General features: G+C 46.5%; 1 protein-coding gene across 2 annotated transcripts in view; it reads right to left on the bottom strand.

The window, feature by feature from the left end:
• Window positions 1-15,257: 15,257 nt before the first annotated feature.
• The window catches only part of LOC106609762 (plexin-A4), a 493,355-nt gene continuing 481,191 nt past the window's right edge, over window positions 15,258-27,421 (bottom strand). For both annotated transcript variants that reach the window (XM_045722276.1, XM_045722277.1), the window contains exons 31-32: window positions 20,547-20,697; window positions 15,258-19,478 (exon numbers count right to left, since the gene is read on the bottom strand). In XM_045722276.1, the coding sequence (XP_045578232.1) occupies window positions 19,383-19,478; window positions 20,547-20,697 (247 nt within the window). In that variant the 3' untranslated portion in view covers window positions 15,258-19,382. The remainder of the gene's footprint in view (window positions 19,479-20,546; window positions 20,698-27,421) is intronic.

Below are 27,421 nucleotides of genomic sequence, written 5' to 3'. Positions count from 1 at the left end.
CTATTTAAGCCAATGCAGTACACTCACCAAGACCCTCTCCCCTTAGTCCTTCTTACCAGAAACAGGTGCTACATCTTCAGCTGTAGTTGGTTAAAACTCAACATTATGTTTGGAGTGGAGCTCTGAAGCTAGGCCCAGAGCGGCAGCTAGCCTAGCGGTTAGAGTGTTGGGACAGTAACCGAAAGGTTGCTTGTTCAAATCCCCAAGCTGACAAGGTGGAAAAAAATCTGCCCTTGAGTAAAACAGTTAACCCCAACAATAACTGCTCCCTGGAGGCCGATGCCGTTGATTAAGGCAGCCCCCCACATCTCTCTGATTCAGAAGGGTTGGGTTAAATACAGAAGACACTTTTCGGTTGAATGTATTCAGTTGTGCAACTGACTAGGTTTTCCCTTTCCCAGCATGCAGATTAAGGAGGAGTTCAGGAAGCTTCACCACTTACTATGAGAGGAAGAGGAGGCCAGGATAGCTGCCCTGAGGGAGGAATAGGAGCAGAAGAGTATGGTTCTGAACCCAACCCCACAGCAGTATAACTCTTTATTGATCTTCCAGAACCAAATACACAAGGTCAGATCCAGAGCTTGTTTCAGGAGCGCTGATCGATGTGGCATAGCACCTTCGGCAACCTGCAGTTCACAGTCTGGGAGAAGATGTAGAATATGGGCCAATACAGTGAGTATTGCAGTATGACCAAACAAGCATTGAGCGTCAATAGTTACCTACTCTAAAGAGTCTCTGTTCTTTCTTTGAAGCTCCTGTGTTTCTGGACCCCAACGCTGCGAGCCAATATGTCATCCACAGGAGGCTGCTGAGGGGAGAACGGCTCATAATAATGTCCAGAACGGAGCAAATGGAATGGCATCAAACACATTTGATACCATTCCACTAATTCCGCTCCAGCCATCACCACAAGCTCATTCTCCTCCATTAAGGTTCCACCAACCTCCTGTGATGTCATCCTGTCTGAGGCTCTGGGCCTTGTTTCCCAGTTGCGATGTAACTTAAGCATTACGATAATTGTACCAGATGCATCTTTATTTAGTGTTTCCCAAACCAGCACGTAGAGAGAGCGTTCCCTAGGTGCATCGTTAGACCATGTGTCCATACTGATAGGATCCAAAGAAAAGCAGCGCTGCTTTGGGATCAGCTTTCTCCATTCAAATATTATCTTAACATTAGTATTAATCCACAATACTGACGACGGATCAGTTCCTAGAGAGATATTACCACCTATGGCTGCAGATATTGAGGCGGCTTATTCTAATGCTTACCCTATAGTAATGCACTACATCACAGATGGGGCACGATGTCACACATTATCAAACACATTGAGGCTAAAATTACAGACAGTAGCCAAGTCGCAAAATGTAACTCAATTGATTGAACATGAAATTGATTTAAATATGATTGAAATAGCCTATATAGGGCCATGTAGCCTATGTATCTTTTAACGCAGTCATCTCGGTTTTCGTTAGAAGCATCATTTTATCCTTCACTTGTTTGTAAAAATTGCAAAAACTTTGGCAACTTTGTATTTGTAGTCAACTTCGTTCTGAAGTTATTGGCAGTCACAGTCAAACAGATAGCCTAAGCATCTTGATTCTATGCTTAACGGAGATCTTCTGCGGAAGGACAAAAAAGGGCAACAAAAAAGAAGCCTCCAACGATGCAGTTTGGCTGCTTTACGAGTGGTCTGGATCACTCTTAGATGTGCGAAGGTTTTTAAGTGCCACGTTACTGACGAAGGCTACTAAAGATACATATTTACAGAAGGTTATAATGAGGGTCTTAATGCTACGAAGGCTCTGGGAAACGAGGCCCTGACCTTTGCCAGTGACTGTCAGAACCCACAGTTTCATGACAACCCAGAGAGGTTGAAAGAAAATGACTTGGGATATGGACAATTCCGTCTTTTTTCTGCCGTCCTGGGATCTGAAGGCTTTAACTCAGCTAGGACAGTGAAGAGTCTTAACGTTACCTGGGTGGTCTCTGAGTCTATCCGCAGAAAATGAGTTGTAAAGAGTGGAGATAACAGTGGATTCTGGTGTTTAAATTGTACAAGAAACCGAGACGACGAAGCAACATACTTCAAAATGAGGTATCCAGGAACCTCCAATCACCTCGGACATGTACAGAAACAGTTGGGGAAGATCTGAGTGTAGCTGGACTGGGAGAAAGGAACACTGTCTTTCTCTGATCCCGATGAGAACACACACCTACACACGTTCATTGAGAAAGGCTTTCCATACATCAATGTGGGGACTACCCTCTCTAAGGTTCTACCCTGTGAAGGCCTTTGGAACCATGGAATAGCACAGCTACAGCTGATACCAGCAGTGGGACACCACCTGCTTGTGATTAGGGTTGCAAAGGTAGGGGATATTACTGAAAACTTTCTAAGTTTACCAGTAAACTACCATCATTTGGGTATCTTTTAAGGATTTATGTAATCTATCACTAGACATCTAGTGGCCGTTTTGGGTACTTCAGATGATCTCAGGCATCTGTAAGAACCTCTGGCCCTCTGAGTGGAATAAATATGAAATCATCGAATAAAACAATTTTTATGAATAGAAAATGTAATGACAAAGCTATAAAGCATGATCCTAAACATAAACCATCAACTTAGTGAATACCATTGGTGTTTAATATGAGGGTTTAGCATGAAATATCCCTATTGCATGTTTTTACAACTGCCACCAGTTTGACGCCAAAACTTGCATTTATTTGACTAAGTCAATATGTGTTTGTTGTCAATGTTTTGGCGTCAAACTGGTTGGAAGGGTTGCAGAGTTAGTTGAAAATAATGCTATTTTCTCTTCATTAATTGGGATATTTTCTCTTTTTTATTTTTATGTTTTATTTCACCTTTATTTAACCAGGTAGGCTAGTTGAGAACAAGTTCTCATTTACAACTGCGACCTGGCCAAGATAAAGCAAAGCAGTGCGACACAAACAACAACACAGTTACACATGGAATAAACAAACATACAGTCAATAATAGAATAGAAAAAGTCTATATACAGTGTGTGCAAATGAGGTAGGATAAGGGAGGTATAAATAGGCCATAGTGGCGAAATAATTACAATATAGCAATTAAACACTGGAGTGATAGATGCGCAGAAGATGAGTGTGCAAGTAGAGATACTGTCACGTCCTGACCAGTAAAGGGTTCATTTGTAATTGTAGTATGGTCAGGGCGTGGCAGGGGGTGTTTGATTTGTGTGTTTTTTTTTTTTTGGTTCTAGGGGATTTTGGTTCTAGTTTTCTATTTCTATGTTTCTTTTTCCATGTTTGGCCGAGTATGGTTTCCAATCAGAGGCAGGTGTTTTTTGTTGCCTCTGATTGGAAGCCATACTTAGGCAGCCTGTTTTTCCTTTGGGTTGGTGGGTGGTTGTTTTCTGTATAGCCTGTGTGCCTTATGGAACTGTTTCGTCGTCTGTTTATTTTGTTTTGAGTGTTCTTTCTAAATAAAGAAGAAAGATGAGCACTATACGTGCTGCATTTTGGTCACCTTTCATCGACGCCTGTGACCGATACTGGGGTGCAAAGGAGAAAAATAAATCAAATAAATAACAGTATGGGGATGAGGTAGTTGGATGGGCTATTTACAGATGGGCTATGTACAGGTGCAGTGATATGTGAGCTGCTCTGACAGCTGGTGCTTAAAGCTAGTGAGGGAGATATGAGTCTCCAGCTTCAGTGATTTTTGCAGTTCGTTCCAGTCATTGGAAACAGAGAACTGAAAGGAAAGGCGGCCGAATTGGCTTTGGGGGTGACCAGTGAAATATACCTGCTGGAGCGCGTGCTACAGGTGGGTGCTGCTATGGTGAACAGTGAGCTGAGATAAGGCGGGGCTTTACCTAGCAAAGACTTATAGATGACCTGGAGCCAGTGGGTTTGGCGACGAATATGAAGCGAGGGCCAGGCAGCGATCAGTTGAAGAGCATGCATTTAGTTTTGCTTGCATTTAAGAGCATTTGGAGGCCACGGAAGGAGAGTTGTATGGCATTGAAGCTCGTCTGGAGGTTAGTTAACACAGTGTCAAAAGAAGGGCCAGAAGTATACAGAATGGTGTCGTCTGCGTAGAGGTGGATCAGAGAATCACAAGCAGCAAGAGCGACATCATTGATATATACAGAGAAAAGAGTCGGCCCGAGGATTGAACCCTGTGGCACCCCCATGGAGACTGCCAGGGGTCCGGACAACAGGCCCTCCGATTTGACACACTGAACTCTGTCTGAGAAGTAGTTGGTGAACCAGGTGAGGCAGTCATTTGAGAAACCAAGGCTATTGAGTCTGCCGATAAGAATGTGGTGATTGACAGAGTCGAAAGCCTTGGCCAGGTCGATGAATACGGCTGCACAGTATTGTCTCTTATCGATGGTGGTTATGATATCGTTTAGGACCTTGAGCGTGGCTGAGGTGCACCCATGACCAGCTCAGAAACCAGATTGCATAGCGGCGAATGTACGGTGGGATTCAAAATGGTCGGTGATCTGTTTGTTAACTTGGCTTTCGAAGACCTTAAAGGCAGGATAGGATAGATATAGGTCTGTAGCAGTTTGGGTCTAGAGTGTCTCCCCCTTTGAAGAGGGGGATGACCACGGCAGCTTTCCAATCTTTGGGAATCTCAGACGTTACGAAAGAGAGGTTGAACAGGCTAGTAATAGGGGTTGCAACAATTTCGGCTGATAATTTTAGAAAGAGAGGGTCCTGATTGTCTAGCCCAGCTGATTTGTAGAGGTCCAGATTTTGCCGCTCTTTCAGAACATCAACTATCTGGATTTGGGTGAAGGAGAAATGGGGGGAGGCTTGGGAAAGTTGCTGTGGGGGGTACAGGGCTGTTGACCGGGGTAGGGGTAGCCAGGTGGAAAGCATGGCCAGCCGTAGAAAAATTCTTATTGAAATTCTCAATTGTTGCGGATTTATCGGTGGTGACAGTGTTTCCTAGCCTCAGTGCAGTGGGCAGCTAGGAGGAAGTGCTCTTATTCTCCATGGACTTTACAGTGTCCCAAAACTTTTTTGAGTTTTTGCTACAGGATGCAAATTTCTGTTTGAAAAAGCTAGCCTTTGCTTTCCTGACTGCCTGTGTATATTGGTTCATAACTTCCCTGAAAAGTTGCATATCGCGTGGGCTATTCAATGCTAATGCAGTACGCCACAGGATGTTTTTGTGCTGGTCAAGGGCAGTCAGGTCTGGAATGAACCAAGGGCTATATCTGTTCCTGGTTCAAAAATGTTTGAATGGGGCATGCTTATTTAAGATGGTGAGGTAAGCACTTTTTAAGAATAACCAGGCATCCTCTACTGACAGAATGAGGTCAATATCCTTCCAGGGTACCCGGGCCAGGTCGATTAGAAAGGCCTGCTCGCTGAAGTGTTTTAGGGAGCGTTTGACAGTGATGAGGGGTGGTCGTTTGACCGCAGACCCATTACGGACGCAGGCAGTGAGGCAGTGATCGCTGAGATCCTGGTTGAAGACAGCAGAGGTGTATTTGGAGGGCAAGTTGGTTAGGATGCGGGTGCCTGTGTTTACCGATTAGGGGTGGTACCTGGTAGGTACATTGATCATTTGTGTGAGATTGAGGGCATCAAGCTTAGATTGTAGGATAGACCTTGAACCATAAGGTCTATCTACTAGAAGCTCATGGACAATTTCGACACAGCTATAATAAATTAATTCAATAGAGGAATAATAATTTTAAAAAATTCAAGAATAAATTACCAAAGTTACGATAGATTATGATAGATTTTCAGTTAATTACCAAAATGACTGAAGATTCCGGTAACTTTAGTAAATTACCGGTAGCTTTGTAACCCTACTTGTATATTGATTTTCCTTTATATTTAAACTGTTGATAAAACATGGATTAGAGAACATTTACCTTTTCCAGGTAGGGGAGCGTTTCTTCTCCTGCCTGTTTGACTTTCTATTTGAAGTGTGGGTTTGTCAGACTTTTGCTTCAGTTTTCTCAGTGTAATAACTACTGTATGTACAGCATTATTATGGAAATCGGTCCTATTTTTCACATACAGTGAAATAGTCTCTTCGGTGCATTTTGTTCTACTGTACATTTTGAAGGGGTTTCATCTTGGAGTAAACATTCTAAAGTACAGTTGTAAATAAATCCGTTGATGGACAAGAAACCCTAGGTTCATTTTCTGTCATGACATTCTACCACCCTGTCATGACATTCTACCACCCTGTCATGACATTCTACCACCCTGTCATGAGTGACAAAGAGAAAAAGAATGACGGAGAGAATCTCATAAATGTAGGCCTATTGTTTGTATCTGTCACTGTCTGTCAGTGTTGATTCAGCCCATCCATCTCGTCTACCTCCCTAGCACCATCAGGGCATTGACACGTCTCCTACTATTTCTGCTGTGCCTCTCAGTAGGAGAGCTGATGGAAAGACAACGCTGTACGCTAATGTATTTGATGTCAGAAACATTCAAGCTGACCCCTATCCTCCATCTCCTTTACAGACCATTCTCAACTCCACTGTCCTTTTTACACCTGGGGGCGGGTCTGATCTAGGTCCCAGTGATGTGTCCCTGTGTAGAGGGGTCTGATCTAGGTCCCAGTGATGTGTCCCTGTATAGAGACGGGTCTGATCTAGGTCCCAGTGATGTGTCCCTGTGTAGAGACGGGTCTGACCTAGGTCCCAGTGATGTGTCCCTGTGTAGAGACGGGTCTGACCTAGGTCCCAGTGATGTGTCCCTGTGTAGAGATGGGTCTGATCTAGGTCCCAGTGATGTGTCCCTGTATAGAGACGGGTCTGATCTAGGTCCCAGTGATGTGTCCCTGTGTAGAGACGGGTCTGACCTAGGTCCCAGTGATGTGTCCCTGTGTAGAGATGGGTCTGATCTAGGTCCCAGTGATGTGTCCCTGGATAGAGACGGGTCTGATCTAGGTCCCAGTGATGTGTCCCTGTGTAGAGACGGGTCTGACCTAGGTCCCAGTGATGTGTCCCTGTGTAGAGATGGGTCTGATCTAGGTCCCAGTGATGTGTCCCTGGATAGAGACGGGTCTGACCTAGGTCCCAGTGATATGTCTCTGGGTAGAGACGGGTCTGACCTAGGTCCCAGTGATATGTCTCTGGGTAGAGACGGGTCTGACCTAGGTCCCAGTGATATGTCTCTGGGTAGAGACGGGTCTGACCTAGGTCCCAGTGATGTGTCTCTGGGTAGAGACGGGTCTGACCTAGGTCCCAGTGATGTGTCCCTGGGTAGAGACGGGTCTGACCTAGGTCCCAGTGATATGTCTCTGGGTAGAGACGGGTCTGATCTAGGTCCCAGTGATATGTCTCTGGGTAGAGATGGGTCTGACCTAGGTCCCAGTGATATGTCTCTGGGTAGAGACGGGTCTGACCTAGGTCCCAGTGATGTGTCCCTGGGTAGAGACGGGTCTGACCTAGGTCCCAGTGATATGTCTCTGGGTAGAGATGGGTCTGACCTAGGTCCCAGTGATATGTCTCTGTGTAGAGACGGGTCTGACCTAGGTCCCAGTGATGTGTCCCTGTGTAGAGACGGGTCTGACCTAGGTCCCAGTGATGTGTCCCTGGGTAGAGACGGGTCTGACCTAGGTTCGAGTGATGTGTCCCTGGGTAGAGACGGGTCTGACCTAGGTCCCAGTGATATGTCCCTGGGTAGAGACGGGTCTGACCTAGGTCCCAGTGATATGTCTCTGGGTAGAGACGGGTCTGACCTAGGTCCCAGTGATATGTCTCTGGGTAGAGACGGGTCTGACCTAGGTCCCAGTGATATGTCTCTGGGTAGAGACGGGTCTGACCTAGGTCCCAGTAATATGTCTCTGGGTAGAGACGGGTCTGACCTAGGTCCCAGTGATATGTCTCTGGGTAGAGTACAGTATCACCCTAGGCTGTGAGACAGTCCAGAGCTCTGGTGAGAGATCAGAATCACAATCACATTTATTCACCAAGTACATTGACACATACCCACAATGTGACTTGGTGAGATGGTGCAGCCAGCATTAGACAAAGTACACAAAACAGAATACGGACAGAAAAATTACACAATGTCTACATACAATATAAACCTAGAATTTTAAGAGAGTAGTGAATTTACAGTGGAATATATGTACAGGCTATATGTAGAGGGCAGAGTGCAATAGCTGGTGACTATATGTAATGAGTATGTATATACAGTGTTGAACACTATATGTAGTGAGTGTATGTACAGTATGTATATACAGTGTTGAACACTATATGTAGTGAGTGTATGTACAGTATGTATATACAGTGTTGAACACTATATGTAGTGAGTGTATGTACAGTACGTATATACAGTGTTTAACACTATATGTAGTGAGTGTATGTACAGTATGTATATACAGTGTTGAACAGAGTGCATTTGTAAAATAATGCAGATTGTACTGTTAGTCAGTGCTGTGGTGATCACAACAACCGTTGCCCGGCTTCACCTCATTATTCCTAATAACAAAGACAGTTTCTGTTAGTTCATTTGCAGAGGTTGGTAACACTATTCAAACGTGTCAGACCATTGCCATTCGCTGGAACATATACCCAGAAACAAGGTCTTATTTTCAGCCAATCTCACACCTCCTCACGTTGTCTCAATGTAACTGTGTCATTAACAAGAACACACTGCTTTGGCTAAATGTTTTTTTTATAGAGACTTTAAATAGACACAAACACAACCACAGCCAGTAATCAGGTCCTCTCTGCGATGGGTTCAGATAAGCCGGCTGATTCGCCGTTCAAGGACGCAGCGAAGGTCGCCGTGGAGCTGCAGATTGGTGATTGCTGTGTAAATCGATTACTGACACCTGTTACTATCTGTCAAAGACACATCAAGAAGGAAGGTGGTAAGCATGAACATACACGCACATACATTACCAAACAGCGAGACACACACACACACACACACACACACACACACACACACACACACACACACACACACACACACACACACACAGACAGAAGGAGAGAACTTCCTGTCTTCTGAGAAAGGATGCTGTTGTTTTTGTTAGTTCCACAGACAGGCGCAGGGTTATCTGTCTCTCCCAGCTGTGCCACCAAGCTGTCACCTACTGCTGCTCTGTCCTGGCAGGAGACACCTCGCCAGCTCTGTAGCCACAGGCATCTGTGTGTGTGTGTGTGTGTGTGTGTGTGTGTGTGTGTGTGTGTGTGTGTGTGTGTGTGTGTGTGTGTGTGTGTGTGTGTGTGTGTGTGTGTGTGTGTGTGTGTGTGTGTGTGTGTGTGTGTGTGTGTGTGTGTGTGTGTGTGTGTGTGTGTGTGTGTGTGTGTGTGTGTGTGTGTGTGTGTGTCTCGCTGTTTGGTAATGTATGTGCGTGTATGTTCATGCTTACCACCTTCCTTCTTGATGTTCACTTACATCGCTCCCGACAATGGTCTCTCCCCCCATTCATTTCCCCCCAGCACCTGTGGCGACATCTACTAAACTGCAGCCACCCAAATCTGCAGCTCCCTCAACCCCCTGTCTTTCCCTGGGTACAAACTCCAATTACCCAGAGCACATCACTGCAAACAGCCACTTTATAGCCAACCACCTGTGACTGCATTGCTGGGACTCTGCCCTCTAGAGGTGTGGAAACGTTCCAAGCCCCCTCGGCAGCCAGCGATTGATTAAGGAGATCAACATTGATTAAGGGAGCAGGGGACATCTGGACGGCCCAATTTATGGCCCTCATCAATTATTCAAATGCACTGCCACCGAATTGGATTAGCTGTGACGATTCTCCTGCCATTGGTTCGTTTCCATCCCCTGTGGTGTTGCTTTCATCAGCTCATCAAGCTGCTGAGAGAGGAGAGGGTCTGGTTGGAGTTGGGCACTTATAATGCCTTTCTGTGTGTGTTTGTGGTGTGTGTGTGTTTGTGGTGTGTGTGTGGTGTGTGTGTCTGTGTGTGTGTGTGTGTGTGTGTGTGTGTGTGTGTGTGTGTGTGTGTGTGTGTGTGTGTGTGTGTGTGTGTGTGTGTGTGTGTGTGTGTCAGACCTAAGGCTTGAATGTATGGCCGCTATGGCACAGCCCCACAGAGCCAAGGCCAGCGGGTTATTCATATTCATGTTGTTTATGTTGGAGACGGCCCTCTGTGTGTGTGTGTGTGTGTGTATGCGCGCATGCCTGTGTATGTGTCAACACAAAGAGAGAGAAAGAGAGAGCGAGAGAGAGAGAGAAAGAAAGAAAGAAAGAAAGAAAGAGAGAAAGAAAGAAAGAAAGAAAGAAAGAGAGAAAGAAAGAGAGAGAGAAAGAGGGGGGGGGCGGAAGGCGGAAGGCCAGGACTCAGCTGATAGGCTTCTCTCCATTGTATCTCTAACACAATGGGAACAAGTTCAGTAACAGCCAGGAATCTTGGAATACCATCAAGGCTTCCCCACACACAGGACCTTCCTGTGTCCCCTCATTGGTTCTGAATGACAAGGTTGGTTATACCCCGAATCCACACAATACTAGTCTGGTCCCAGATCTGTTAGTGCTATCTTGCCAACAATGACCAAAAGAGTTGGAAAGACAACATGTCTGCTAAATGACTAAAATGTACTACGATCAGTAGGTGCATTAGCAATGTTGAGGGATACGATACAGGATTCACTGCTCCAACATATTATTTACTTCCTCCCATTCCCCCGGGCCGGTCGGCCCTGAGTTTTCCTGTTCATTTCCAAATGGCAGGCTATAGGAGTCTGCCGGTCCCTTCTGCACAGCTCAAATCCATTATCACCAGGGAAGTGATTTGAGATGTAAGAAAACAATACTACAATAATAAATTGAATGTATTTTTCAACCGGATAATCAATTTGTTCTGATGTGGGACCGTGGCCTGGTGTGTGTTGGTCTCTGTAATACGTGTGTCAGAGAGAGTTGTGCTGGTAAATGGCCTGTGCAGTTAAGAATGGGTTGCATGGTCGTTATTGATTAGGGGGGAAATGGTGGAGTGGATTTGTGTGCCCATAAAGCAGAGCCATGTACTGACCTTCAGGCAGCTGGTTCAGTGCTGTGTGTCTGCATGGAGTGTGTGTTAGTGATGCATGTGTGTGATTGTATGTGGTAGGGCGTGCATGCTTGTGTGTGGGGGGGGCAGATCGATGGGAGCGTTTAGTGTGAAGCTGTGCCTAGTACGCCTCATCTCAGGAAGTTGGATGATTTGCAACACAGGGAAACATTGATAGAGGGACGGTAGTTGGATGATTTGTAACACAGAGAGACATTGATAGAGGGACAGTAGTTGGATGATTTGTAAAACAGGGAGACATTGATAGAGGGACGGTAGTTGGATGATTTGTAACACAGGGAGACATTGATAGAGGCACAGTAGTTGGATGATTTGTAACACAGGGAGACATTGATAGAGGGACGGTAGTTGGGATGGTTGTGGACCTATAGGCTGAAGCATTGTCCATTAGCTGAAATGAAAAGCTGAAAATGAGGCACTACGAACAGGAAGCACTAAAAAAACTTTATCAGTCCAGTCCGGTTACGAGTCCAAATCAAACTGGTAGCGTGTGCTTTCCTGGGCCCCTCCACCCTGGGCCCCTCCACCCTAGCTAGGGAGCCCCTGACTGACTTCTGTTCCTGGCCCCGTGGATAGTGTGCTGTTCTCCCCATCTACCCCAGCTTCTGAGGCGTCTGTGTTTGTTGGGAGGGCTGGCTGGGGCATTATTTGGCCCGTCCCGTTTTCCTCTCTGGGTGCTACAGCTACCCCTCTCTCTGTCTCTCCGCAGATGTTTACCAAGACAGATAGGACGGCGAATGGCAGACTAATAATGGTAATTGCTTCCATCTGCTCGCACACAGCTGTCAATAGCGCTCGCAGTCACGCACAGCCACGCTCGCATTCTGATCCAGCCAGCCGTCAACCATCAGCATGTCTGGGTTTGGCGCACAATACTGAAAGCTCACTCACTCCCCTCTCCAGTTTAAACACTGTTTTTACTACAGGGATGAGGAGTGCATAATGACGGGGGATTCGACTAGGCAGGGTAATACACTGTTCTGAGAATATGCCTGCATCCCAATAATCTGTCCCTTCTCCCAAACGGTGCACTTACACCCCACCCTCGCATTTAAAAGCATTGGTGTGGTGTTAGCAGTTGCTAGATAGTTTTCACCATTCTTATCTACTTTTAAATCCATGAAGGGAAGTGAACAAGTGTTGTTGAGAGACCACTGAGAGAGAGAGATGTGAGAAAGATGTGACACCGGTAAGGGTTTCTGGACAAACATTTTCAGATGTTTTTCGGTGAAGCAGTGGACTATCACGAATGTGTGAAAAGTGAATGGCTTATAGGAGAGTGAGATGTAGCAAGTGAAAGACTAGCCGACTTTTCGGAGGGAAGAGACCTTTTAAAGATGAAGTGAGAGAGGAGAAAAGGGAGGAAGAGAGGCTTTTAGCACTGGTTGTGGTATGACACCTTTTAACGGTCCTGACAAAACCCTCCTCTCGCCTCTCTCTCAGCTTCATTCTTCAGGGAGTTCATGAGAGAAAACGAGTCGGCCATTAGAGACCCAACAGTGTTGCTACCCTGAGTCTGATGTTGGGCAGACTTCTAGTGAAACTCCCACACAAACTACCTCACCTTGATCGTATTCATGTCAAAGGGATAGTTCACTTTTTTGTCTGCAAAGTTGTAGCTTAGTCTTGACTTACCTAGGGTGTTGTCGTTTTTCATCCAAACGGTTTAATACGTTCCTTTGCTGTTGGAAACAGTAACAAATGACAACACCGTAGGTACGTCGAATATCTAAAAAACTATTCCTTTAAACCTTTAGTAAACAAGTGAACTATTCCTTTAAACCTTCAGTAAACAAGTGAACTATTCCTTTAAACCTTCAGTAAACAAGTGAACTATTCCTTTAAACCTTCAGTAAACAAGTGAACTATTCCTTTAAACCTTCAGTAAACAAGTGAACTATTCCTTTAAACCTTCAGTAAACAAGTGAACTATTCCTTTAAACCTTCAGTAAACAAGTGAACTATTCCTTTAAACCTTCAGTAAACAAGTGAACTATTCCTTTAAACCTTCAGTAAACAAGTGAACTATTCCTTTAAACCTTCAGTAAACAAGTGAACTATTCCTTTAAACCTTCAGTAAACAAGTGAACTATTCCTTTAAACCTTCAGTAAACAAGTGAACTATTCCTTTAAACCTTCAGTAAACAAGTGGTAAAGGCGTTTGTTCAGCTAGGAAGTCATGGCAACTCCTCATACCATCCATTAATAGTCAAGCAAGCCCTATATCACTAACAGATAGAGTTGTCTCTGAACATGTTCCAGCTGAGACGGTCTGGGTTAACGTCTGGATTGGAGACACAGGAGGGGGTCGGCACGATCGATTAGCAGACCCACAACCCCTCCAGCCCTCCCCCAGATTGACCTCCTCTCAACACCACTCCTATACCCCTCTCTATCTCCGTCTGGATAGATCCTCTAAACTCTCCTCTCTGCTTCTCTCCCCTCCTCACCGTCCTCTTTCTCTCTTCTTCACATCAGCGTGGCTGGGAGAAGGGCGGAGGGAAGGGTTGGGGGGCAGGGGCTGTGGGAGTGTGAAAAACCACCACCCCTAGCACAGCTGCAATCATAGCATGGCTTCATCATCTTCGTGCCCCCTATCACCCTCTCTCCCCTCCTCACGCCCCTGTCGCCTCTCTCTTCCATTATTCCCAGTTCACCGGTTGAAATATTAGGGTGACGCTCTGCGCCCTCTTCCACTTTCTCTCCCCCATTACTCCCAGTTCAGTGGCTGCTATATAGGGTGACACCAGGACCAATTCAATTCCCTGTCCCCGTCACCCCGTGCTGAGGAAGATTGACACACACAGTGCCTCCCTCCCTCCCTCCCTCCCTCCCTCCCTCCCTCCCTCCCTCCCTCCCTCCCTCCCTCCCTCACTGTGGGTTCACTCAGATTGGCAGGTCTCTCTCTCCACTCTATTGTCTAACCTCCCTCTCTCTCTTTGCCGTCTTCTTTTCTGGTCTTTACTGCAACCCAGGGTTGGTGTTATTCTTACCTGCTAATGGTAAAGGATAGTGTAGTGTACAGGAAAGCTGATCCCAGATCTGTTGACCAGGAAAACTGTCTGTCTGGAGCTCTGGGAGTCTTTTACAGCCACAGGCAGCCTAATTGGCATCATGTGTGAGCTAATTGATTGGCGTCTTAGGCGTGTTGTTTGGCTCCCTTCTGTCCTTGCTTTTTGATGGCTCAGTGTATTTAGCACATTTTGTGGGTTTATTTACTTTGTAATTCACCTCAGACTTTTGATACCTTTAGTCAAAGTACTGGATGTTTCCCATTATTTCACTTCCTTCATCCGTTTAGTCCCTGTTAGCTTAGCTATGCTAACTACTCGGCACCAATGGCAATTTAGCCATTTATCTGGCTAGCAAACCTACTAGGGACGTCAACTGAAAATTAGCTATCTAGCTAAATCTGGTGCAATGGCATTGTTGCACATGGTCCCTGACAAATAAACATAAATAATTACTATAAAGCTCATTAACTCGTATTGGACTGCAGTAGAATCTTTACCACAGCAATATGAACCAGCTGAAATGGTCAGTACTCTGAAAGATAATATTCTGAAATTGAGAAAGTCCATTCACAACTATTACTTTTAACAATTTCCACTGAAAATGTCTCAAAAACAAATTCACTTGAAGAACAGTGCAGATGCAACGTTTGGTAACAGAATGACGGCACAAACAGCAAACTGTCATTCTGTTACCAAACTTTGCATCTGCACGGTTCTTCAAGTAAATGTTTTTGTAAAATGTTCAGTGGAAATTGATACTGTAGTCCTTGTGCATAGAGTTGTCTGGTTTGTTTAACTTTGCAAGCATTTGTTTTTGTTTGACATGCATTTTAAAGTGAACATCAGCGTCTCAGCATCATTCTGTCACCGTGGAATTGCCCATAAAGCAATTGTACACGAGAGGGTGTGTGTGACTGTTATTACCGCGGCTGTGCTGCAGCCTTAGGTACGAGGTGAAGCCGTCCCAACAAACAACTTTGAGTGTATAATTGCTTTTCTACTATGGGTTACCATACAACATATTAAAACAAAGTGCTGTAGGTTTCTGCTTCACCTGTGCCGTTCTACTCTGAGGGAAACGGGGCATTTTGCTTCCCATTATATGAAATGAATCCATTAATTCCAGTACACATTATTCCCTTTCACACCTGCTGTGCCATCAAAAATAACAATATTTAAATAAATCATTTCATATGAATAAACACAAACTACAAACCACTTTGTTTCATAATAAAGTTTATTCTATATTACAAATAGTATTTTGTTCTTGACTGCAAAATAGGAATGCATTATATTTACATACACAGGTATACAATTAATTATAGCAAAGTTAGAGAAGCTGGCCTTTTCCCCCCAGGTTTAGTTTTATCTCTTGATAGGATACTCTTTATCTCAGCAAACATGGTAATAGTAAAATTATTTCTACTGTTTCTGTAACACCTGCTATAACACTGAACTCTAGAAGGACCTATCTTTAGTTCCTACAAAACGTTGAAGGTGGAAGCTTTATCGAGTCCCTCGGCAACAAAGGGGTCAGTAGTCTCCGTTGAGCTTTGTCGCCGGGGAACATGGGCGAAAATGGAAACATCGTATGTTACAACACCAGGGGGCAGATTCACTACGAGATTCTAGGACATTCATTCTCTTCACCATCAAATAAAAACAATGGACTTAGAGAGGAGGAAACTTTGGGTAGCTAGAGACAATATAATACATGGATAATAGTGGGTCAATTTACAGGCTATAAACTTAACAAGGGCTCCTAAACGTTGAGTTCCCTACCAAGCTCAGTCTTATTTACGAACTATTTTACCTGGGATTTTCCATCAGACCGAATTAATACAGTAGATTCCTTTCAGTTCTTTCTTATTGTTTATTTGATCACAAGCTTTGTGAACAGTTTGAACATGTTGGCAGTGTAGAACGTCCAGAGAACGCGCTGTTCATGAATGTACCCCCTCCAACCTGAATACCAACCACTGACAGAACTCACCCCTTTAGACAGTTCAGTTGTGGATGAATTAGATATGGTTCATACATTAGACAGCGATGGTGTGACGGAAATAAAACACATTTTACAAAACTCAATCAACTAAGTAAATCAGAAGCTTTCAGGATCAGAGCTAGTGTGGTTATTGAAGCTTCCAGACACCTGTTTCTCTTTGATGAGTTCATCAAGAGACGTTTAATCGTTTGAAGTTGTCCAAAGGAGAGGGGTTTTTTGAGTTAAAGCCACCAGTATCTTTTCAGTAAGTTTGTGCAGAACACCTTTAGATGTAGCAGTAGAATCGAAGGACAGCAGATACTAACAGACAAGTCATCTATGATTGACTTGAATGTATTGTACACCCCATAAGACCATAAGGATTCCAATAATGAGGCATGTTGTGCGATACATGGGTTTTGTATGAGCAAACTTTTTCATTGAACCCTGAAAGCCCTCCTAACGCTAGTTCCCTATTCACTGAGCTCTTCAGATCAAACAACTGTCAAAACAGAATCTAAAAAACACATCCACAACTATAGTAACAGGTGCCGCAATAGGACGTTTACAAGGTAGCTTTGCAGCCAGTCCTAGGCTTACAAAAATAAATATCATTTTTTATATGATAAAATAATAGAATCCAAAGGTAAGGTTATAGGCTAGGGGAGATCGTTTCCGGATGAAAACACAGACAGACACTAGAGAAGCAATAGCAGCCAAGAAAAGAGCAAGAAGCTCACTGCAGAATTAGTCTACCAGACCCAAAACCTAAGGGTTCTGGAACTGATGAAGTCACTAACTAATGGAACATGTATATGGATGGGTGTTAGAGGACAATCTACTCTGAAAGGATTAAGCAAAAGGACTGAATTAAAACTTAGTCATGAGTTATTGTACTACATCAGTCCATGAGAATTCAAAGTAACCGTTTTGTTTGTGAACCGTTTAAAGTTTCCTAGTAGCAGTAGATAAATATATTTGATTGCAAGGCAGTTCCGTTTCATAACATCCAAATAGGTCAGCATGCAAGGGTATATAATATATTGGATTTTAAGGTACCACTTTATTCTTATTAGCATCTAACACTTTCACAAGACATGGTAATGAGAGGTTTGCATGGGCTGAACGGGAGATAAAGGTTCCACCTTAACGGTTAGTTATAGTTTTAACATGAACAATCCACTTTTTTCCCTCAGATTTTTCTTCCAAGCAAAATAAAGAAAAGAACACATCCACATCATCATTTGCAAGGCTTATTTTCTCTATTTTCCTCTTTTTTTTGTTTTAAATTGAAGTTTTACATGCGCTTAAAAAGCCAATAAGGACCGAAGGTGGACCGAGGGCGGTCTCCACACATTCACATCACCACATGGGGCACGTTGTCAAGGCAAAAGAAAGGTCAGAGGTCTATAGGAAAGGAGGGTTTCTCCATCGTTTCTCCATCTCTATCTCCCATCCAGGTTATCACATTCCACAAGTCTGTTCATGTCCGTTTCTGGTCGTCTATTTGACGTTCACTTGTTTTTCTCACTCTAGTTTCAGCTTTTTGAGGCTTGGAGAAGGCTGCGGAGGACGACTACACTAACACACAACATGAGCGACCCAGAGCGCTCAGAGTTTGGGATTCCCGCATGGAAGCTGTCTCCACACTTGTGCAAAAAAACTGACGTGAAAAACCGGACAAAGAGGGAAGAAAAACGGTGTGCCAAACACGGAAGAAACCGGGACGGCAAGGAGGAGGGCGGGACTCGTCCGCGGCTCCCCCTTCGTGACACACTGAGGTCAGAAAATCACACAGGGTTAAGTTTTTGTTGTTGTGGGGTGGGTTTTTCTTTCACCAAATCCTTTCCCCGTGTCATTTCCTTTAAATACATTGTTTTTAAATAACTTTTTTTGTCTTTTTAAAATGTCAAGCTCCTTTGGTTTTTCGGCTGACCAGTTATGTCCATCAATTGATTCCCCCCGTCCCAAGTCTTTACAGAAGGTTCTCTCTCTCTCTCTCTCTCTCTCTCTCTCTCTCTCTCTCTCTCTCAGCAGAGCAGATCCCATTTAAGCAGTACTGCACCATCTCTGTCATCTATAAAGCATGGGTCCATGGTAAGACTGCTCTAGTGAAGCGTCCCTCTCCTCCTCTCAGTAGATGTCAGTCAGCTCCCCTAGTATTCAGACAGTGTGATCAGAGGGTGAATCAGGAGTAGAGTTACCCTCAGGACAGGTCTTGCACAGCTGCCGTGTGTATCTGTTTGTGTGTGTGCTTTGATAGACCGGCGAGTGACCTCCATCCGTTAGCAGCACACACGGGTCAGACTGACCGTTCCAGGTGTCAGAGCTGTCGGGTCACTGTGGTCAAGAGTTGGATGTGTGCTTCTCGTCACAGAGGAGGACCAGACAGACCTGGGTCTGTCCTCCACTAATTAGTCTTATAATAGTCAGGATAATTCAGCAGGTACCACACCGATTCAGGAGATGAGAATTGTTTTATCTATAGAGTTACTTGGAGGGGTTGGTTGGTGGGTGGGAGGGAGCAGACTTGTGCCAATGCCACAAAGGGGAATCTGTTCTTCTCTGGATTTCAAAGTCAGTCAGGTTTTCGGAAAAAAAGGAAAATTCAAGAAGCACTAACTCTCCCCAGCCCCTATCGGAGTCTCTTTAAATACACCTCAAAGCTACATTGAGAAAACAATTCTGGAGTTTGCCTATTTCCCAATCTTAAGAACTGTGTGAACCAGGCAAACCTTCTGTTTTTTGTCTTCAGAGGTGGTCATTTTGGTTTCCTCATTTATATAATACCACTTTGTTTTTCTACGTTTGATGTGATGTTGACTATAGCACTACAATTAACTGGACTCTGTAGTACTTTCATTGACTAATATCCTATTCAGAAAGTCTGAACAAATTGACACCCAACATTGTGGTTGCAAAAGACTTTGCTATCAGTGTTATTTTTAAAGGCAACATAAATAGAATGTTTGTTTCTCCCCCAACATGAAGGTGTAAATTATGGCGATATGGCGAGCTGGCAGACAACCACCCCTCCATCAGACTCTTCTACGCAGCAAAGCTGGGATGAGGCCCTCCCATTGCATGGTGGGAAAAGCAGTCCCCAGCTCTGCCGACCCTCCAGTCAGTCCGTCAGCCAGTCTTCTCTACACGTCCTATGAAGCTGAGCGGATGAGATACCAAACACTTGTCAGGAAGAGGAAGAAGAGGAGGAAGAAAACAGGACAATATGTGTTGTCTTTGAAACGGAGAGGAGTTCTGATGCTGATGACGATGGTGAAGAGATAGATGGACAGGTCTTTGCTCAGGCACGGCTCGGTTTCTGACGGGTCTCCCAGTGCGCCCTGGGAAGTGCGGTCCTCAGCTCTCCAGGCTCATGAAGGCCACCACCTGCTCCAGCTTGAAGGAAAGTCTCTGTTTCCTGGCGGCGTCGTCCTGCTCCAGTGCACACACAATCTGACAGAGAGAGACACACACAGCCAATCCACGTGTTACTGTCAGCCCCACACACAGCCAGTCCACGTGTAACTGTCAGCCTCACACACAGCCAATCCACGTGTTACTGTCAGCCTCACACACAGCCAGTCCACGTGTTACTGTCAGCCCCACACACAGCCAGTCCACGTGTAACTGTCAGCCCCACACACAGCCAGTCCACGTGTAACTGTCAGTCTCACACACAGCCAGTCCACGTGTAACTGTCAGCCTCACACACAGCCAGTCCACGTGTTACTGTCAGCCCCACACACAGCCAGTCCACGTGTTACTGTCAGTCTCACACACAGCCAGTCCACGTGTAACTGTCAGCCTCACACACAGCCAGTTCCCGTGTCACTGTCAGCCTCACACACAGCCAGTCCACGTGTAACTGTCAGCCTCACACACAGCCAGTCCACGTGTTACTGTCAGCCTCACACACAGCCAGTCCACGTGTTACTGTCAGCCTCACACACAGCCAGTCCACGTGTTACAGTCAGCCCCACACACAGCCAGTCCACGTGTAACTGTCAGCCTCACACACAGCCAGTCCACGTGTAACTGTCAGCCTCACACACCAGCTGACAATGGAGGAGTAATGACACATACAAGAAATGTTTCTTCTGTATGACAGTGTTTCTGGAGCCTTTCCTCTGGGACCCCTTGACGTCTCACAATTTAGTTGAAGACCTGAACTACCACATCTTATTTGTTTTGTATTTAAAAAAAAGTAACCTTTATTTACCTTGGCATTATTCAACGACAGAATGGCTTGATGATCTAAGTTGAGAAGTGTGTTATCTCTGTAGTAGAACAAAGACATGGTTGGGAGTCCTCCAGGAGAGGTTGGAAAAACGCTGATATATGCCGTCTGGGTTGCTTGTAAATGTATTTTATATACATCTTCCAGATCGTCTGAACCTACAAGCCATCTACAATATATTTCTACTTCAAACCCAACTGTGTAAGACTGGCTGTCCTAAATGGAACACTGCTACTACCTCTCTTGAATAAAGTGTGATTTTTGTCCACGGTGTGTTGCCGTACCTCCTCTGTGTATTTGCCCACGTAGGAGTAGATCTCACTGAGGGAGCTCATGCTGTTGAACTCGTTAATGTGCATCCGGGACTGCTCTGCCAGGTACGCATTCATGTCCTGGTCACTGATGGCCGGCATCTTACTGATGTCTGAGTAGTACCTGTGGAGGTAACACACACAGCAGACTGTATTAGTGAACTGTATAATCACCACATTTACATACATACACCACAAAATGCTTTATTCTTGGATTTAAATGTCACTGTGGTATTTCAGGGTTGTTTCAAGACTGAGGGATGTTTTAGCCTTTAGAATCTTATATTGAACCTTTATTTAACCAGGCAAGTCAGTTAAGAACAAATTCTTATTTACAATGATGGCCTACCCCGGCCAAACCCTAACGACACTAGGCCAATTGTGCACCCTTATGCGACTCTCACAGCCGGTTGTGATACAGCCTGGAATTGAACCAGGGTCTGTAGTGACGCCTCTAGCACTGAAATGAAGTGCCTTAGACCGCTACGCTATTCGGGAGCCTGGAGTAGGAATCATGCACTGTTAGAGACAGTTGTCTCACCTCCAATCACTTTTTACAGTCTGAGCAGCCCTGACTCTCAATAGACATTTACATTTTTCTAATTTAGCAGACGCTCTTATCCAAAGGTTAAGTGCCTTGCTCAAGGGTACATCGATATATTTTGCACATTTTTGGCTAAGGGTTTCAAAACTTTTGGTTCTTGGCCCAATGCTCTTAACCCTTAGGCTACCTGCCGCCCTCGTACAAATGGCCTAAATGGAGCTGCAAAGGCACTTAGCAGTGTGTGTGAACCCCCCCTCACTCACACACACACACACACACACACACACACACACACACACACACACACACACACACACACACACACACACACACACACACACACACACACACACACACACACACACACACACACACACACACACACACACACACACACACACACACAGACTGTGTCTCCAGGAAGCTCTCAGCTGCGTCAGGGTAAAGAGGGCTGGAGAAGGAGAAGTAATCAGCCAGTGTCAACAGCAGCTGAGGACCTCTGTCAACTCTTTCATTAAAGATGGTCATTACCTGTTTCCTTCCGGCGCCACAACTGCTCCTGGACACCCCAAATTTAGCCTGATTGGTATGTGGTGTGTGGTATGTGGTGTGGTATGTGGTATGTGGTATGTGGTGTGTGGTGTGTGGTGTAGTGTGGTATGTGGTGTGTGGTGTGTGGTATGTGGTATGTGGTGTGTGGTATGTGGTGTGTGGTGTGTGGTATGTGGTGTGTGGTATGTGGTGTGTGGTGTAGTGTGGTATGTGGTGTGGTGTAGTGTGGTATGTGGTATGTGGTGTGTGGTGTAGTGTGGTGTGTGGTGTAGTGTGGTATGTGGTGTGTGTGGTATGTGGTGTAGTGTGGTATGCGGTGTGTGGTGTGTGGTGTAGTGTGGTATGTGGTGTGTGGTGTAGTGTGGTGTGTGGTGTGTGGTGTAGTGTGGTGTGTGGTGTGTGGTGTAGTGTGGTGTGTGTGGTGTGTGGTGTAGTGTGGTGTGTGGTGTGGTATGTGGTGTGTGGTGTAGTGTAGTGTGGTATGTGGTGTAGTGTGGTATGTGGTGTGTGGTGTAGTGTGTGGTGTAGTGTGGTATGTGGTGTAGTGTGTGGTGTAGTGTGGTATGTGGTGTGTGGTGTGGTATGTGGTGTGGTGTGTGGTGTGGTATGTGGTGTGTGTGGTGTGGTGTGTGGTGTGTGTGGTGTGGTATGTGTTGTGTGGTGTGGTATGTGGTGTGTGGAGTGGTGTGTGGTATGTGGTGTGTGGTGTAGTGTGGTATGTGGTGTGTGGTATGTGGTATGTGGTGTGTGGTATGTGGTGTGTGGTATGTGGTATGTGGTGTGTGGTGTGTGGTGTGTGGTGTGTAGTGTGGTATGTGGTGTGTGGTGTAGTGTGGTATGTGGTGTGTGGTGTAGTGTGGTGTGTGGTGTAGTGTGGTATGTGGTGTGTGTGGTATGTGGTGTAGTGTGGTATGTGGTGTCTGGTGTAGTGTGGTATGTGGTGTGTGGTGTGTGGTGTAGTGTGGTATGTGGTGTGTGGTGTAGTGTGGTGTGTGGTGTGTGGTGTAGTGTGGTGTGTGGTGTGTGGTGTGTGGTGTAGTGTGGTGTGTGTGGTGTGTGGTGTAGTGTGGTGTGTGGTGTGGTATGTGGTGTGTGGTGTAGTGTAGTGTGGTATGTGGTGTAGTGTGGTATGTGGTGTGTGGTGTAGTGTGTGGTGTAGTGTGGTATGTGGTGTAGTGTGTGGTGTAGTGTGGTATGTGGTGTAGTGTGTGGTGTAGTGTGGTATGTGGTGTGGTATGTGGTGTGTGGTGTGGTGTGTGGTGTGGTGTGGTATGTGGTGTGTGGTGTGGTGTGTGGTGTGGTATGTGGTGTGTGTGGTGTGGTGTGTGGTGTGGTGTGGTATGTGGTGTGTGGTGTGGTATGTGGTGTGTGGTGTGGTATGTGGTGTGTGGTGTGGTGTGTGGTGTGGTATGTGGTGTGTGGTGTAGTGTGGTATAGTGTGGTATGTGGTGTGTGGTATGTGGTGTGATGTGTGTGGTGTGTGGTGTAGTGTGGTATGTGGTGTGTGGTGTGGTATGTGGTATGTGGTGTGTGGTGTAGTGTGGTATGTGGTGTGGTGTGGTATGTGGTGTGTGGTGTGGTATGTGGTGTGGTATGTGGTATGTGGTGTGTGGTGTAGTGTGGTATGTGGTGTGTGGTGTGTGGTGTGGTATGTGGTATGTGGTGTGTGGTGTGTGGTGTGGTATGTGGTGTAGTGTGGTATGTGGTGTGTGGTGTGTGGTGTGGTATGTGGTGTGTGGTATGTGGTGTGTGATGTGGTGTGGTGTGGTGTGGTGTGTGTGTGTGTGTATGTGTGTGTGTATGGAGAAAAGAAACCGAGGCTATTAAGCTAACAGAGCAGGTTACTTATTGTAAGGAAGGTCACAGGAAGGTCACACCCACTCACACACACCTCGGCCACCTGCTCAGGGCAGGAGGGCAATTGGAGAAAGTGAGTCGTGGGGTTTGAGAGGGTAAAGGAAATTGGAGGGATTTCTGTCTCCAGGTAAAACAGCAGGTCCACCTGACATCTCTGGTTCTAGGTGACGACGTGGGGCCCAATTCCAAATCGTCTCCTTTCTTAGACACTTGATCTAAACATACTGGAAATCACACCTAGAGAAGGGGTCAGCAGCCCACGGGCCAAAACCGGCCTACAAGTGATTTTTTTTTGCCGGCCCACAAGAGATTTTCATTTTGGAATTCAGCAACAACAGAATATTGTATTCCTGCGAATTAAAAAATATACGTATGTGATCATGTCTCAATTTAATCAAGGCATGAAATTATTATTTTCCAATATATATCTTTTTTGGCTTAGTTGTAGTCAATTTGCAGTGTAGAAATGATTATAATTATGTTCCGGTCACCCCACCATCCGCTCCGACAAAAATGGTCCTGCAACTGAATCTAGTTGCCTACCCCTTGGCCACAGGGTCGACTTGGAATTGAACATTTGGTATTTGTTATTAGGCTAGGGGAATTGGGTCCTGCCATGCTTGATGTTGACATCCAATGAATGGTAGAATCAGGATGGTAACAAGTGTACCTTTGTTTTTTTGCCGACAGATGCAAAATCCAGTTAACAGCCTCCTTCTGTTCAGAGGTCTATCAAGACCCCTTCCCAGAGAGCGGTGAATGTAAATATGCAGTTTCGCCTGATACAGACCATGTGTTAATCATCAGGTTCATTTCCCATTGTAATCTTCTATCCGAGCCGAGGATCAAACGAACTGCATATATGACGGGTCTGATGAACTTGTCATTGTCTGGGGCCAATTAAATCCCACCTCAAATACCGCTCCAACTGAATGGAATGAATAACACTTAGAGGCCCTGGGGGGAACATGCATGTTCAACTCTTGCAAACCACTCCAACCATCAAATTGTGCCAATGCGACATAAATCAACAAGACCCCAACACAACTTAAATCCTGTAAGATGTCAGCTTTCATAAAAGTGCTGAGTTAGTAAGATACAGTTGTAGGAACTCATACACCGGCCGAGACCCACAGGATTTCTTCCTTGTGTTAAATCATATCAGATTGCTTTTCTGTGGATGTCATACAGTAATAACATGTTAAAGTAGAGTCTTCCCAGAGGGGCACAGCTCCACTACAGGACCAGAGGCAAACTGCCCAATCCCCAAACGTATCATGACCAAGCTATAGGCAATGACTGCTAACCTCCACAGCGCTTATGAAGATGTAGAACGGAGGAGAAATCAAAGGAAGACATGTATTTGTGCCTGAGTATTCCTCTCACTCCGCCTTCTTTTTTTAGTTAAACTCTGCAGTCTGTCTCTTTGAAGTGTTTTTCACGGTGTGACTGAAGTGTCTGTCGGGCTGGATTGGAAGCAGATTGTGGGGGGAACGGGAGGGAGGGGAGGGTTGAAGACCGGTGGATGTGTCTGTTACAGATTGTGGGGGGGACGGGAGGGACGGGAGGGTTGAAGACCGGTGGATGTGTGGGTTACAGATTGTGGGGGGACGGGGGGGTGAAGACCGGTGGATGTGTGTGTTACAGATTGTGGGGGGGAACGGGGGGATGAAGACCTGTGGATGTGTGTGTTACAGATTGTGGGGGGAACGGGGGGATGAAGACCTGTGGATGTGTGTGTTACAGATTGTGGGGGAACGGGGGGATGAAGACCGGTGGATGTGTGTGTTACAGATTGTGGGGGAACGGGGGGATGAAGACCGGTGGATGTGTGTGTTACAGATTGTGGGGGGGACGGGGGGGTTGAAGACCGGTGGATGTGTGGGTTACAGATTGTGGGGGGACGGACGGGGTTGAAGACCGGTGGATGTGTGGGTTACAGATTGTGGGGGGGACGGGGGGGTTGAAGACCGGTGGATGTGTGGGTTACAGATTGTGGGGGGGACGGGAGGGTTGAAGACCGGTGGATGTGTGGGTTACAGATTGTGGGGGGAACGGGAGGGAGGGGAGGGTTGAAGACCGGTGGATGTGTCTGTTACAGATTGTGGGGGGGACGGGAGGGACGGGAGGGTTGAAGACCGGTGGATGTGTGGGTTACAGATTGTGGGGGGGACGGGGGGGTGAAGACCGGTGGATGTGTGTGTTACAGATTGTGGGGGGAACGGGGGGATGAAGACCTGTGGATGTGTGTGTTACAGATTGTGGGGGGAACGGGGGATGAAGACCTGTGGATGTGTGTGTTACAGATTGTGGGGGGAACGGGGGGATGAAGACCGGTGGATGTGTGTGTTACAGATTGTGGGGGAACGGGAGGGATGAAGACCGGTGGATGTGTGTGTTACAGATTGTGGGGGGGACGGGAGGGATGAAGACCGGTGGATGTGTGTGTTACAGATTGTGGGGGGGACGGGAGGGTTGAAGACCGGTGGATGTGTGTGTTACAGATTGTGGGGGGACGGGAGGGATGAAGACCGGTGGATGTGTGTGTTACAGATTGTGGGGGGGACGGGAGGGTTGAAGACCGGTGGATGTGTGTGTTACAGATTGTGGGGGGAACGGGGGGATGAAGACCGGTGGATGTGTGTGTTACAGATTGTGGGGGAACGGGGGATGAAGACCGGTGGATGTGTGTGTTACAGATTGTGGGGGGAACGGGGGGATGAAGACCGGTGGATGTGTGTGTTACAGATTGTGGGGGGGACGGGGGGTTGAAGACCGGTGGATGTGTGGGTTACAGATTGTGGGGGGGGACGGGGGGGTTGAAGACCGGTGGATGTGTGGGTTACAGATTGTGGGGGGGACGGGGGGGTTGAAGACCGGTGGATGTGTGGGTTACAGATTGTGGGGGGGACGGGAGGGTTGAAGACCGGTGGATGTGTGGGTTACAGATTGTGGGGGGAACGGGAGGGAGGGGAGGGTTGAAGACCGGTGGATGTGTCTGTTACAGATTGTGGGGGGGACGGGAGGGACGGGAGGGTTGAAGACCGGTGGATGTGTGGGTTACAGATTGTGGGGGGGACGGGGGGTGAAGACCGGTGGATGTGTGTGTTACAGATTGTGGGGGAACGGGGGGATGAAGACCTGTGGATGTGTGTGTTACAGATTGTGGGGGGAACGGGGGGATGAAGACCTGTGGATGTGTGTGTTACAGATTGTGGGGGGAACGGGGGGATGAAGACCGGTGGATGTGTGTGTTACAGATTGTGGGGGGAACGGGGGGATGAAGACCGGTGGATGTGTGTGTTACAGATTGTGGGGGGGACGGGGGGTTGAAGACCGGTGGATGTGTGGGTTACAGATTGTGGGGGGGACGGGGGGGTTGAAGACCGGTGGATGTGTGGGTTACAGATTGTGGGGGGGACGGGGGGTTGAAGACCGGTGGATGTGTGGGTTACAGATTGTGGGGGGACGGGAGGGTTGAAGACCGGTGGATGTGTGGGTTACAGATTGTGGGGGGAACGGGAGGGAGGGGAGGGTTGAAGACCGGTGGATGTGTCTGTTACAGATTGTGGGGGGGACGGGAGGGACGGGAGGGTTGAAGACCGGTGGGTTTGTGGGTTACAGATTGTGGGGGGACGGGGGGTGAAGACCGGTGGATGTGTGTGTTACAGATTGTGGGGGGAACGGGGGGATGAAGACCTGTGGATGTGTGTGTTACAGATTGTGGGGGGAACGGGGGGATGAAGACCTGTGGATGTGTGTGTTACAGATTGTGGGGGGACGGGAGGGATGAAGACCGGTGGATGTGTGTGTTACAGATTGTGGGGGAACGGGGGGATGAAGACCGGTGGATGTGTGTGTTACAGATTGTGGGGGGAACGGGGGGATGAAGACC

Source organism: Salmo salar, chromosome ssa07 (assembly GCF_905237065.1).
Source record: "Salmo salar chromosome ssa07, Ssal_v3.1, whole genome shotgun sequence".
Classification (NCBI taxonomy): Eukaryota; Metazoa; Chordata; class Actinopteri; order Salmoniformes; family Salmonidae; genus Salmo; species Salmo salar.
This window is presented reverse-complemented; position numbering and strand designations above follow the sequence as displayed.